We start from the raw sequence: 15,597 nt of genomic DNA, 5'->3' as shown, positions 1-15,597 counted from the left end.
CTATCACTGGAAGGGAACTATCAACACCCCCAAAGACACCAGGGGCCCTGAAATCAGACAGTGCACACCACTCTCTACAGCACCTGTCCCTTGGCACCTCCAAGTTCTTCACCAACTGAATTAATTTACTATGAAAGAGGAAAAGAATGATCCCTAACCAGTTATGAAGAACCCAGACAGCAAGCTCCCTGGAGACGCACAGCGAGGCCCAGTCAAGTGTTCCACCACGCCAAGGACCGCACAGCCTCGTTCGCTGCACCCCCTCGTCCTGTACCTTCAGCCTCTGACGACAGATTGCTCCGTCTCCCTCTTGGGAGCCTGTCACTTGGCAAGGGACTGCAATAGCCCCAAACATGGGGAGTCACCCCACAAGCACTCCTGCCTATGAAGAGTCCATGTCACCCCAAACCAGCCAAGGGCCAACTCCCTGTGCCCTGATCTCCAGGGCCCCCTGCCACCTACTTGGCTTTCAGGAAGGACAGCTTCTTCCTCAGGGAGGAGACGTGGTAGTGGCAGGCCTGCCTCACAGCCGTGCTGCAAGAGACCGTCTGGGAGCGCAGGTTCTGGACCATGCTGGGCTCGCGGGGGGGCCCGCCACATGGCAGCGGGGACCTCACGGGCTGGGGGCTCACTCCGGCGCCGCTGCCTGTGCAGCTCCTTCAGCTGTCGACATGGCCCGTGCATGTGAGCGCTCCCCACCCTGATGTTCAGCACAACACACAGGCAGGTGGAGGGCCTGGGGCGGGAGCCTCAGGCTCTGAGTTACCAGGAACCCCCTGCCTTCGGCCTGAGCCCCAGCTCCACACAGAGCCCTCCCCCATCCCCCGACATCTGGCAGCGCTCTGGGCACTGGGTGAGTTTCCTCTCCTCCTCTGTCCTCAAGACAGGGAGGATGGAGCTGTACCTGCATGTGATGTCAGCTGCTAGAAGGAGGGGGAGGGCCGCGGGCACCGCTCCCAGAGGATTTGCTGCTCCAGCTCCTTCCTCGGTGAGGGAGCTGACCCGAGAGATCACCTGAGTGTCCTGGGGCCGTGGGGAATTCAGCAGCCAGGCAGGTAGGTGGGGCTAGAGTGCTCTGGAAACACGCGATGTGGGGACAAGTTCTGTGATAGAACTGAAAATCCTTCTAATAGGAAGCTATCTATTCCAGTGGCCAGACCTGAGCTGGAGGGAGTGGGCCTGCTTTCTGGCCTGGCTCCAACTCCGGAGGCTCCAATTCCCTTGCCTTGGTTTCCCCACTTGTTCATTCATAAATCCCACCGACATCTGGTGCTGAGCGCTTACTCTGTGTCAGACAGAAAAGAGACACGGTTTCTGCCCTCCAGGGTCTCAGGGGCTGCTGGAGAGACTTTCAAGTAAGCCCAAGTGTGCACAGCACGGGCAAATGCTGGGCAGAGGTACCACAGCCTGCTACCACACCTATAAAACACTGTGATGAAACCTGCCTTCCCTGTCTCTTCAGCAAATGGTGTTGGGAAAACTGGACAGGAGCATGTAAAGCAATGAAGCTAGAACACTCCCTTACACCATACACAAAAATAAACTAAAAATGGATCAAAGACTTAAACGTAAGACAAGATACAATAAACCTCCTAGAAGAAAATATAGGCAAAACATTATCTGACATACATCTCAAAAACGTTCTCCTAGGACAGTCTACACAAGCAATAGAAATAAAAGCAAGAATAAACAAATGGGACCTAATTAAACTTACAAGCTTCTGCACAGCAAAGGAAACCATAAGTAAAACAAATGACAACGTATGGAATGGGAGAAAATTTTTGCAAATGAAACCAACAAAGGCTTGATCTCCAGAATATATAAGCAGCTCATATGACTAAATAAGAAAAAAACAAACAACCCAATCCAAAAATGAGCAAAACACCTAAACAAGCAATTCTCCAAGGAAGAAATACAAATGATCAATAGGTACATGAAAAAATGCTCAATAGCACTAATTATCAGAGAAATGAAAATCAAAACTACAATGAGGTATCACCTCACACCAGTCAGAATGGCCATCATTCAGAAGTCCACAAATGACAAATGGTGCAGAGGCTGTGGAGAAAAGGGAACCCTCCTGCACTGCTGGTGGGAATGCAGTTTGGTGCAGCCACTGTGGAAAGCAGTATGGAGATTCCTCAAAAGACTAGGAATAGACTTACCATATGACCCAGGAATCCCACTCCTGGGCATGTATTCAGAAGGAACCCTACTTCAAAATGACACCTGCACTCCAATGTTCATAGCAGCACTATTTACAATAGCCAAGACATGGAAACAGCCTAAATGTCCATTAACAGATGACTGGATAAAGAAGAGGTGGTATATTTATATCACGGAATACTATTCAGCCATAAAAACTGACAATATAACGCCATTTGCAGCAACATGGATGTTCCTGGAGAATGTCATTCTAAGTGAAGTAAGCCAGAAAGAGAAAGAAAAATACCATATGAGATTGCTCATATGTGGAATCTGAAATAAAAACAAATACAAAACAGAAACAGACTCATAGACAGAATACAACCAAGGGGGCAGTGGATGGGAAGGGACAGACTGGGATTTCAAAATGTAGAACAGATAAACAAGATTATACTGTATAGCACAAGGAAATAAATACAAGATCTTGTGGTAGCTCACAGCGAAAAAAAAAGTGACCATGAATATATGTATGTTTATGTATAACTGAAAAATTGTGCTCTACACTGGAATTTGACACAACATTGTAAAATGACTATAACTCAATAAAAAAATGTAAAAAAAAAAAATTTGCCTTCCCTACCTTAACTGGAAGAGACCAAGGTGAGTTCTAGTGAGACGTGTAAGACACGAACGTCTTTTAAGCCAGCCAGAAAAAAGGTGACACAAGAAATCCCCAAATTCACTACACCCAAGTCTCCCACCACTCCCATTAACTCCCATTCCACCTTCCTCAATCTTCGGAGATAACTTATTTCCTGTTTCACAGAGAACACAGATCCTGCTGTTTTTACCTCCTCACCTGTCTACCCATCGCCTATGAACTCACCTCCACCCACATCCACTCTTCTCTCCTACTCAAGCGAATCCTTTCACCTGTGATCCAGATCTACCTTTTCTTGCCTCCTCTGAAACTGTATTTCCTTATCTTTCAGCTGCAGCCGAGCAAGATGGAATCCCAGGACCAACTCTGAAGACCTCCCTTCTCTCTCACACCCTTTGTCCAGTCCATCACCAAGTTGTGGGCATTTTATCTCCAAATGTACCTCGAATTTTTGTACTTTTTTAATCCCCTACAACCACCATCCCATGTCCAAGCTACCAACATCCAGTCCTTTGCCTGGACTGTTGTAACAGCCTCCTAACTGCCCCAGCCGATCTCTCTACATCCCTTCTCCAAGTTGCAACCTTTCTTAAAAGACTTTCAGTGGCTTCTTGATGCGCTGAACATACTCAAGTCCTCGTCATGGCTGAACAACCTCCTGCCCCATCTTACCTCATCTCACTGCTTCCCTCTCATCTTGGACTCATCCTTCCAGCCTTAGTTCAACCATCACGCTTTCATCCTGCAACCCCTTCTTTCCAGATCCAACTTCTTTGATACCCTCCCTCACGGAACCATGTTCCCCCACTTCAATACACATCTCCAAGTTTGTATTTTTTGTGTCATACACTCAGTTATGTTATTATTGTCTCCTCAACACGACTGGGAGCTCAAATGAGTACATAATGCATAATGTCTTAAGAGTTTGTTGAGTGAATGAATGAATGATATCCTCTCTAAAATTCTCATCTTTGATTTATCAGTTTCTACTATAGAGATTAAAAAAGTGCTGTCTCTCCCTACACTAAAACAAAAATTGCCCCCAATTACCTCTGCCTTCTCCTCTCTCTCTCTTCTTCCCAGGCAAACTTCTAGGATGAATTCTCCATGTTCTGTCTCCTCTTCCTCCCCTCAATATATCCTTTTCTAAAACTGCTCTGCGGTTACCAGTGACCTCCTGGTTGCCACTGCACAAGATCCTTTTTGGTTCTTATCTTCTCCATCTTACCCTCTTTGTCTTTTCTTGCTTCGATGAAATTTCTGTCTCCTAGTTCTCCTAGCTTCAGTGGGCGATCTTTTGCAAATTCCTCTTTCCTTGGCTTTCTGCTTAAACTTTGCTCATCCTAAGACTCTTGGTCTCAACTACATCCTTGTTTCCTAGCAAATAGTTTCAGTCCTGTCTCCTGAGCTTCAAACAGGTATAGCCCACTGCCCATGACTCTCTCCACTGGCATGTTCCATGGGCAGTTCCAACTCTGTGTCTAAATGAAATTCACTACCACCCTGCTCTTCAAATTCTCCCTCCTTTACCCAATATTTTAATAATAATATCAATATTAATAACAATAATAGCAAGCACATATATAATGCTAGCCATGTGCCAGGCACTACTATTGTTCCAAGCATCACACACATACACATTCAATCTTCTAAAAACCTATGAGGTTTGAACTATTATTACACCCATTTTATAGATGAGGAGAGCGAGGCACAGAGGAGAAGTCCTCCTTTTCTGACCTTCTACCATAATTCAGAAATGTGCCCATGTGGTCTCAGCTTCAATGCCATCACATCAGTAAGCCAGCCCTCCCACCCAACTCACAGAAGTCCCAGAAAGCGGTGGTCTACCATCTCACCTTTTCCCATTTTCTCTATAGCACTTATTACTGTTTGATGTTTTCTTACTTGTTTATCATCTATCTCCCCTCCCTAGAAAGTAAGCACCATGAAAGGAGAGACAATGGTCCTTGTTTATGGCCGTACCCGCCAAGGCCCGCAAGAGTGGCTAGCATACAGCACGTGCTCAATAAATACTTGTTCAAGGAGGGAAGGGAGGGGTAGACAGCTGCCACAATTTCCTTCCTTGTCTACTTGCTCCCAGTGTTTGCCCCTTGAATTCACCTCTCACACTAAGACCGATGAGATCCTTCTCACAAGAGTATCTGGGAGAGATCTGGGTACCGCTGGCCTCAGGATCCCTCAGCCACCTCCCCTGGTCTATAAACACAGCCCACTCTATCACGGCAGGATGTGGCATGATCAGGCACCTGCCTACCTGTACAGAGATGACTTCCAGCCACTGGGGAGCTATCCCCGCTCCTGGGACACGATCGCAGAAACCCTGAAGTGTCTGCCGTTCCTGCTCACACGTCCACGCTCAGGCACATCCTGTCCCCCAGCCTGGGAACGCTGTCGACGGACTCCTACTCATCTTGCAGCTCTTAGCTGAAGCACAGCCCCCTCCCCGCCAGAGTCTTCCTGGATACCACTGCCCTCTTCCTCCCTCCTCCCCATCCTCTCCCCAAGCAGAGCACCTGCATTACTCGGGCCAGTTTCTTAACTCCACTGAGCCTCAGTTTCCTGAACTCTAACATGAAGATAATCACAGCATCTATTTGAGACGGCTGTAGAGAGGTTTCTGTCTGAAAGTAGATGCAGGATTCCCTGCACAGGTTACCTACATTAGTAAACAAATTCTTTAGTTTTATTACCTTATACAAAATTCCACATGTCAATTATTACATCATACTGGCTTGCTTACAGGTACGCCTCACCGTAAGACAGCAAGGCTCCGGAGGGGAAATACCATGCCTTATTCTATTTAGCCTCGGGTTCAACATCTGACATTTTGCAGTGATCAACAGTCTACACACTCTTCCTGTCTCTGTTTCTTGAAGGGCAGAAGAGCACAGATCTGCTAAGAGACTAAGAGTAAATCTCATGGCAGCTAAAATCAGCAGAGTACTCACGGCTACCACTTACCACGCCCCTATGAGTACCAGGTACTCTGCACATGTTATCCCATGGACTCTTCATAAGAAAAGACTTAATCAAACAAGGAAACTAAGGTTCAGTGAAGCTGAGTAAAATGCTTTAAAAAATGCATAGTCAAGAAGGAAGAAGATAATGAAAACCAGGTCGGTCTGACTTTAAGGCTCTGGCTCTTTCCTGCACACCCCAGGGCCCACTGGCAGACGGTGAGCCGCGATCCTTCTTGCAGCCTGGACTCCAGCAGGCTCCCATATCTTGAAGACCCTTCACGAGGGTGTGTGGCACCTAGCCGCCACGCAGGAAGGGACACATGAACACATGCCGCCCTGCTCTGGCCCTCGGTTACACTCCCAGCCCTGTCTGGGTCTCATTCCCCTACCACAGAGGGCTTCCTGGTCAACCAAGACCACATTCTGTTGTGACTAACATCATGTACACAAAAGGCCCTTAGTGAAAAGGCTCCTTTGTCTACAGTTCTGGCTTCGTGTGAAAGTTCCTACCATTGAGTGAATGTAGTAAATAAAGATCTAGTGACCTGAGAAACCCCAACAACTGGTCCAGTTTGGGCTGAACCTGGGAACTAGTGTTTTGTAAGGGCACCCCTGGCTTCACTTGGAAGCATGAAAATGGATTAGTGTCCATATCCCATCACACGCACATACACACTTTAGGAAAGTTAGATCTATTTTGCTTTCTACTAGAAATCTGGGGGGGGGGTTCTCCTATCTCTGAGACAATCCCTATTTCCTAAAAAACACTCTATTCCTAAAATCAGCCTTTATCCCTGATGCATACCCATCCAGGAAATGACTATCTCCCTGCACCCACCTACCCTCTGCCCTCATCATGGTTCCAAAGGCTATTTTTCCTTCAGGACAGAAATTAATGTGAATGAGGAAAAAAAAATTCTCAGAAGCCCTTAAGTTTCGGATGTCATATTGAGGTGTTTTCCCTTTTGCTGTAATGTGCACGTTTTTTAGACTACAGTAGAGTAGCTCTTTTGCCTCTAAACGTTATATCCATTCTGAACGTTGTACAAGAAAAAAGAAAAATCAATGTTTTATTTAAGCAGTTGAAAGTTCATCTCATACTGAAGGATTATAATTTTGATCTCTAAAACAGAAGAAATCAATGTCTTTTTTTTTTTTTTTTTTTTTTTGCCTGCTCTGTGAAATGATCCTTCATTCTGTAATTGACCACATGCTTTGGGGAGTGAGGAGCAGCCACAGAAAAGGGTCCCTAGTACCCACCTCATACTTGACCATTTTCTATCCTGCTCTGCCTGCTTCCCAGGGGAATGGCAAAGAGGAAATGAGGTGCTCAGTGTGTCGCCATGTAGGAAATGCTGTCGTAACCAGCAGGGTGCGCTGTCCATCAAATGGGGCTCAGAGCAAGAAGCACCAGCCAAATCCCCACCACTGCAGAAAAATCTCCCCAGGGCTCAGATCTCACACTTGCTCTAGGCCAGGATATCACAGACCAACATCCAAACGCCCCAGAGAGTCTCTTAATTGGGTGGAAACATGTCAGAGGAAGGATTAGGTGCAGGGTGTAAGGGTTTGTTCTGAGCCGAGGCCGTGTGATTAATTAGCACTCTGAGGACTTGCTCTCTCCAGGAGAACCCACTGGCTGAGAAGGGCAAAAAAGACTTCATTCAGAAAGGCCATGGTGAACACAACACATACTGCTCCTGAGTTTCTGAGGAGAGGGGTCCACAGGGACCACTGCGGAAAGCATCCTTCTGACCACAGCCCTCTCTGTTTCCCATACTGCTCAAGGTGAGCTAATATCCACCGTCCACCATGAGGAGTTTGGGGGGCGGTGTCAGTGGGCCAGGGATGGGAAGAAAGGACCAGGGAAGACATTCAGAGGATTTTTCTGGGCAGAGGTTTGGATGCGAGACCCTCTGAAGCATTCCATTTGGCTGGGGGAATGGAGAGAGAAGAAACCAGAATATAATTTTTTTTCTTTTTTTTTTTCCAGAATATAATTTTTATCAACACAAAATCCTGAATACTGAACAAAAGGCAGGGCTCTCTCTAGTTAGCAGGCAGTCTTGGGGAAAACGTATTAAAGAGTATGTGCAATTTGGCACTTACTCATCTCTCCCAGCAATGCCCCCAGCAGCAGAGATAAAGAGAGGGGGTGAGGAGTTGCCAATCACAGGGCTGACAGATGAGAACTGAAGGCATCGTGGTCAGAAATGGACGGGACATTTCCGGAGATGTCGGCGCATGAGCACAGGGGAGGAGGCTGCCCAGGGGAACTCTACAGATCCCTCCAATTTTGACAGTATGGTTGTCAAAATCCAAGCACTGAAAAGAGAGGCCACGCTCAGAGTCTAAGAGAACCACCCTCAGATCGTAACTGATAAAGAAAGCATCTTGACAAGAATGATTAATCTTTGCCCCTTGGAGGACCTTGCCTCCGTATACACGCCACCTAAACTGATGAGCTGAACTGCTCATTTTGGTTAGTGATGAGCACAAAGCTGAGAACTAGGTCAGAACTCATAAAACTTCATGATCTAAAGAGCAGGATTACAGAGGTCCCACGCTCTCACCCAGGATGGAATCTTTTTCATGACACACCACCTAGCTTCTGCCTGAACACTTGTTTGGAGGGGGCAGTTCATGGCTTTGCAAGGCCTACTGCAATGGAGTACATCTCAGTTACAGAACAGTTCTTCCCCATCCTGAGCGCAAATCCTTCCCTCTGTAACGTCTACCCTTCTAGTTCTATCTCTTAGGCTTGCAGATGTTTAAAGAGTACTGTTACAGTCACCCCAAACCTTCTCTTTTCCAGGCTAAGCCCCCCTTTCCTTCAACCAGTCCTCCTGATACAGTTCTCATCTTGATCATTCTTTTCTGGACTGTAATTCATCAATACCCATTTCCGAAGAACTGAGCACAGTACATCAGACATGGTCAAGCTAGCACAGGCTACAGTGAAACTTAAAAAAAAAAAAATAATCCATGCTCCATGGTTTCATTAATGAATTCAGGCTTTTAAAGATCATTTGGTACTTGCTTCATATTATGGGCTCATATTGGGCTGGTTAAAAAAAAAATTGTTTTTAAGTTTTTTTTTTTACATGAAATCCTTTCAAGCTAGGCGCCCTGTGGTAACCCTGCATTTAAGAAACAATTCTAATATAAATATACAAATTATAATAGCCCATTTCCTTAAAAAAAAATCTTGTCCCTACCCACTGTTCTGTTTGAAATAATAAGAAATCTTGATTCTACCATCCTTGGTGTTCTCTCTACTCCTTCTCAGCTAAGCAGCTACCATTCATGTTTGATAAATGAGGTAAAAGTACCTGCTTTTTGATCCAGTTTGTTGATAAAAGCGGTAAACAGAGCTAGATCAGAAGCAGAGCCCTGGGGTACGCCAGCTGAGACCTCCTTTCAGTCAACATCAATACAGTCCACCTTCTACGGGCACAAGTTTATCTTGCTCCAACAGACCCCTCTCTGTCTGCCACTCAGAGGCACCACATGAAGCAGATGCCACCTGGTCCTTAAATCCGGAGCGTTTAACCAGTCCCACCTCAAAGCCTCACACAAGCATCTAGGAGCCTCCTCATTCTCAGCACACCCTGCACATCCAACCTCACTGTCCACTAACCCCTGACACCTACAGTCCTCTCCAGTCCTGGCATCCTGCTGCCGTCCTGTAGGCAGACAGGTTGGGGGCCCCTGGAGAAAGAGAACCAGGAATGGCTTTCTTGACATAAGAGAAGTCATTCTGTGATCCAAGCCTGGCCACAATGCTTGCCCTTGACCTGGTCTCAGTAACCAATGATCTCAAGGGAAGTGAGGGAATGCAGAGACAAAGGAAACCAGTCAGAAAACAATGGGTCAGCAATAAAACAGGGTTCTAGTTCCTCCTGAAGGGATGCACATAACAAAGTGATGCAGTCTTTGAGCTCTGCAGGATCTAAGCCCCCACCCCCTTCCCCACCCCATGCCCAGGGGAGGACAGAAGGTTGCTGCTGACCCTCCTGACTTCAACTAAAGCTTGGACTCGGTCAACCAGCAGCAGAAGGTTGCTGCTGACCCTCCTGACTTCAACTAAAGCTTGGACTCGGTCAACCGATGCTGAATTCTCCTCTGCTTCATCCCCTTCATGAATATGCATTTACCCTTAGCTCAAACCTTCTGAAATTTAGCTGCTGGGGAGAGACACTGCTTGCAGAAAAATCCCAGGTATTCTTCTCAATTGCTGCAAGTAATAATAACTCCTCTCTTTTCCTGATCTTTGGCTTGGCTCTGTCTTTCGGTTTGACAACCACCAAGAGGTGAACCCAGTTTTCGGGTAACAATCTGATGCCACACAGGCCAACCCAGGCCATGCAGCTTTCCTCAGGCACAAAATACCCTCTCCCCGCTGGCTCCACACCACACCCAGCCTTTAAGGTGAGCCTCAAGTCCCAAGTCCACTCTGACATCTTCCCGACAGACCTGGTTTACACATACTGACTTCTACCCTGCTGACCACCAAAAGCTCCCTGGCCTTGCTCCGGCTCAGTGCTAGGTGAGCACAGAGGTCCCCAGTTTCTCACAGTTCTCGCAGAAGTGCAGTCCTCCCCCAGCCCCTGGAATCTCTGCTTCCACCTCCTCCCTCCTCATGGACCTTACCTTTCTTCCCGCACCCGAGGACTCAGGAACCTGCTCGAGTCATCGTCGTGGCTGCTCTGCTGGCTGCTCTGCTGGCTGCTGAGGAAAGACACAGGATATGAACCGTTAACGTTCAGCTTCTTTCTCAACCCCGGGGGAGATCGCCCAGACTTCAGCTCGACAGAGGAACGGGGTTACAACATCTCAAAGGTAGAAGGTCCCCCGCGTAAGTCTACACAGAGGCTCACACAGCCGGTACACCGAGGAACAGTGGAACTGAGACACCTGTTGGGTGAAGACCCCGCCCACCATACCTAAGGCAGAAGAGGGAGATCCTGACCTATTCCCTGGCTCCTCCCTGGCGGCACAGTCTCAGTGAGCAGATGCCTCCAGCATTCTCGGTACCTGGGCCTCCAAATCCCTAGGACAGGATAACAATCCCAATCTTCAGCCTCACCTGAGACACTCAAGGAGCTGGTGCAGACTCGGGGGCAGGAGGGGGAGGGGACGGGGAGGAGGATTCCAGCCAGGAGAGAGACTTGAGACTGGAGGGGGCCAAAGGCCACCTGGCCTGCTTCTCTGCCTCTGGGAAGGCTGAGGACGGAGAGGGATAGAAGAGGGATTAGCAGCTGGAGTCCCTCCAGCCCTTAAAGCCCTGTAGGCATGAAGATCAGAGTTCAGTTCACAGAGTTCTTCAGGTGCTCGCTTCAAAGTACGGAATTCCAGTCTTCCATCTTACGCAAGAGAAAGAAATGTTGTTCGGACATGACACTAACTAACAAATAGTTGTTATTAATTGCTAATTATTAAATACTCTAGGCACCTAATCCAAAGTCCTAAAGAAACTATAGCCCCACGACCAAATCTGGAGATCCCTTGAGCTAAGTATGGTGTTTGCTTTTTTAAATGGGTGAGAACAAAAATTTTAAAAAATAATAATATTTCAAAGCCCATGAAAATTCTATGAAATTCAAAATTATAGGTCATAAAGTTTTATTGGAATAGCCACACCCATTCATTTACAAGCTAACTACGGCTGCTTTTTTGCTACAATGGCAGGGCTGTGTGGTTCAGGCAGAGCTGAATAAGTGGAGTAGTGAGACCATTAGACCCACAAAGCCTAAATATTTACTGTCTGGCCCCTTGTAGAAAAAGTTAGCAAACCTCTGCTTTGCATAGATTCTATTAATAGTAAATTCCTATCACCCTAGGGGAGAGGGTATAGCTTAGTGGTAGTGTGTGCTTAGCACGCACAAGGTCCTGGGTTCAATCCCCAGTACCTCCATTAAGATAAATAAATAAATAAACATTATTGCCTCCCTAAAACAAACAAACGAACAAAAGCAACAATGAATTCCTATTACCATAAATGACACTGTAACCCAGGCCCAGAGTGGTTCCCTGGTGCTGGTACACTCCTCACAGCGATACCGTGCACGGATCTCACCAGCGTGTACTCCTTAGGCTAGATCCCCAGCAGATGGCAAACTCCAAACGGCTTGTGGGGTAAGTGCCTGCCCCGGTGCCTGTCCGCTCTCCGCCAAAGAAGCCTGTGAGTTTTAGTGGTCAGTTACAACCACGCTCTCCAGTTCTGTTCTTTCAGCAAGATGTAAATGAACTTAGAAGCAATTTACATCCAATTTTTAAAACACACACACACACACACACACACACACACACACACACACACACACACACACACACACGCCAGAAACCAGAACAGCACCACACACAAAGCCTCCAGTTTGGGGCAGAATCAGGTGTGTACACAAGCCCTTTCTCTTTCATTCACTCTACACAAAGCACTTCTTTTGCTACTCATGCAAGATCTCAGAGGCTTGCCTTTTGAAAACTCCTTATAACAAAATGATACTATTGTGTTGTTGAGCAGAGGATTTCTGACACTGGGACTGACCTATCATATGTATCAAGCTCCCTCTTCTCTACAATCTGAGATGGGTATTAAGACTACAGTAGGCAACCCACAGATGACTGGAACTCAAATTCCAAAGCTGACTCAGCTCCGGAGGCCAGCATCGCAGGAGGAATACCAGTCTACACTGTGGGCAGGATGTGTGAGAAGCAGAGGGAGGGGCATCTGGAGCCCAGTGTTTCATACCATCTAACACCCAAAGGGGATCAACCAGCCCGAATGACCACGATCAGCTTTACAGCCTCTTCATAGGAGAGATCACACTTGACTGTCTAAGCTCTAACGGGCTGGTTCTTCCTCCTCACCCTACCCGCCCTCTGGCAATCAAAACTTAAAGTTAAGCTAATAAAGGGGCTCCCAAAACTAACAGACATGCGCCAGGGATTCAGAAAAATAATTCTGAGCTGATATTAGCAAGTTATCCCACTAGATGGCACTGCTGACTTCCAAACCAGAACCTCACCGAGGCCAACCCATCCAGCTTCTGAAACCAAAACTAGACCCAACCTTGTGGCACCCCCTTCTGGCCTTCCCGCTGTTTAGAAAACACCTTCAAACTGTTCACTGGTTTTAAATAATTAAGAAATATTAACCAGCATGCATTCAACAAATATTTGTATAATGCCTTCTCTGTGCACATATGCCAATCAAAGGCAGAACTGAGGCAACAGTTAAGGCTAGACTTCGGAAAATGCTGCCTGGGCTTGTAATCTAAGCTCCTCCACTTCCTATTTGTACGACCCTGAGCAAATTATTGGTCATCCTCCTTACCTATAAAATGGAGACAGATGTTATGAGTTTTTCTGTGGTAAGGATGAAAGAATGTAAAGCTGTTGTAAGGATGAAAGAATGAGCATATGTGAAGTATGGAGAACAGTGCTTGTCACATATTAACTGCTGGATAAATGCTATCATCACACGCAAGACATCCTTTTGCGGGTCATGGAAAATAAAGACGTCAAGCAGACAAGGACGTGTTCTCAAGGTGTTTACAATCTGCAAAGTTAGAGTCGATACAAGTATCTGCATTTAAAAGCAGAAAATGATAACTCTTAGAAGTAAATATTAAATGCTACAGAAACACAGACCAGAGGAAGGTCACTTCCTTCTGGGGCCGGTAACAGAATACTGTCTTGACAGCCAGGCTTTCTGTGCTGAGACGTGAAATCCAAATAGATTCAGAAGGAGCAGAACTGAGAAGAGAGGGCATTCTGCTTCAGCTCCGTTCACCAAACATTTACCACGTACCAGGCATGGTGCTAGGAGACCGGGACGTAAAGAGCTCTGTCGAGGAGGCACAAGAATTCACTGTGCACTGTGATGCGGCAACGCGGGAAGATGAACAGGTGCAGGTGGCAGACACTTCCGCCGGGGGCTCAAGGAACACATCGGAGAGGTGAGCGTGGAACAGGAGAACTGCAGATGAAGCCAAGGCAGCAGCAGCTACAGTGTGCCTGGGGGTCCTTCCTCCTCTAGACCCGCTGCGAGGAGCCTGGTCCTCTCCCCTCCCAGTTTCAGAACTTTTCTTCCCACAGTCTTTAAAGTGAGATAGACACCAACTACCTCTCCCCTCAACCCCATGAAATGGTCGTTGTCGAGCAGAATTTCCAGACGGTCAGACGTGGCCTCGCTCTCTAGCAGAAACTCTCAGTCCCTCTCTTAGATGAGCCTTTTCAAATGATACAGGCCACCTGGATACCAGGCAGCTCACTCTGCTCCCTAAATAAGTCTGCCAGTCTTCTGAGGTCATGAAAAAAGCAACCACCAGAGCAGAGTGTTTATGAGGGAGCGTGGAATGCCGAAAGGTCAGAGGCCACAGGCTGAACCACTCCGTCTTAGTCAAGGACTTGATGGGACAGGAAGCCAGTCTGGGCTCCACAGCTTAAGGAAGTTGAGAAGAACTTGGAGGAAGTCCAGCAGAGGGCACTAACAGATGAAAACGCCCGTGAGAAGGCCTGAAAAGAAACTCTACACAAGGGTTTGGAATGACAGCCTGGGCAGCAGATGACTGAGCGTCAGCTTAACACTGCGAGGAATGGAAATTGTGTGAGCAACCATCTGCAGTTCCCCCAGAAGAGCTAGATCTGGTAACAAGATGCCGGCAACCCCTCCTGCTGTAAATTCAAGCTTCAGATGAAAATCACTGTATAAATCAAATTCTGAAACTCTAGACTGTATTACTAAATAAGGTGAGGAAGCGCTTCTTTGAATTCCAGAACGTTCCTGAGGGAAACCAGCTGAAGCGAATCCAATCTGGAATCCTGGTTTTTGTTCTCCATCAGCAAGCTAGTGCTGGGAGCTTATCCTAGAAGGTCACACTAAACCAGGAAGGTTGGCTGGGGAAAATCGTTGTAACCTGAGCTGAAGGCACACTCCAGAAGGCGGAAATGCATGGGCTGGAGTGGGGAGCCCTGCAGTGCAGGCTGGGTGAACCGCCATGTTTCCCCGGGCCTCTCTCCCTCCCTCCACCAGGGGCACTTACAGGAAGTACAGGCTAAACCCACAAGCCACCAGCAAGGTGTCCTTTTGCCCTCTGGAAAGTACAGCTTCACTGCTAGGGAGGCTGAACTCGGCACCTCTTCTGAGTTGGTGCTTCACAAGCAGAAACAGCTCTTTCTCTCCCAGACAACACTACTGGGGTCTCCTAAACCCAGAGGGGATTTTGAGAGATTCAGGGGAGTCCAAGCAGTTATCGGGCTAGGCAAGCTGTAATTTAGTATTTCTGCAGCCTAATGAGACCTGTATATTTACCCCCATTAATGCTGTGCACTCATTTTTCCCATTTCTTTGTTTTTGGCTGTAATCAGAGCAATCTAGGGTATTAATACCAAATATCTCATGCTAATTAGAAACTTTGAAAGGCTGAGAGCAACTTTGATTGATGCTTATCTTTGACTAATAAAAATGGGAGAAGAAATTATTTTAAGCAGCGGACACAGCAGAACAGCAATGGAGACAGAAAGACCGAGGTTTGCCCCGGCTTTGTGTCTTATTGGCCCTAAAACTGCCGCAGAGTCACTTACCCTCTCTCAGCCTATTTCCCTGGAAAACAGTAACAATAAAACACCACTTGTACAACTGTGCTGGGGATTAGGTTGTGAGTGATTCAATCACAGTATCTGAGTTCAGGATTTGGAGTCAGGAAGACACAGGTTCTGCCACTGAGCACAGTGACCTTGGGCAAAGCATTTAACTTTTCTAAGTGTCAGATGTGAGGGTCACCTGCCTTCAAGGATTGCAGTGAG

General features: G+C 47.1%; 1 protein-coding gene across 9 annotated transcripts in view; it reads right to left on the bottom strand.

Moving 5' to 3' along the window:
- The window catches only part of GRAMD1B (GRAM domain containing 1B), a 154,594-nt gene that overhangs the window by 110,259 nt on the left and 28,738 nt on the right, over positions 1-15,597 (bottom strand). For 6 of the 9 annotated variants that reach the window (XR_004133854.2, XR_010378942.1, XM_064482169.1 and 3 more), the window contains one exon: positions 10,441-10,518. Coding sequence is in view for 4 of the 9 variants with exons in the window: in XM_010986544.3 (XP_010984846.2) it covers positions 10,441-10,518 (78 nt within the window). In the remaining 5 variants the exon portion in view is untranslated. The remainder of the gene's footprint in view (positions 1-10,440; positions 10,519-15,597) is intronic. The other 3 variants (XR_010378941.1, XM_064482160.1, XM_064482166.1) reach the window with 1 other exon arrangement.

The sequence above is a fragment of the Camelus dromedarius genome, chromosome 34 (assembly GCF_036321535.1).
Source record: "Camelus dromedarius isolate mCamDro1 chromosome 34, mCamDro1.pat, whole genome shotgun sequence".
Classification (NCBI taxonomy): Eukaryota; Metazoa; Chordata; class Mammalia; order Artiodactyla; family Camelidae; genus Camelus; species Camelus dromedarius.
This window is presented reverse-complemented; position numbering and strand designations above follow the sequence as displayed.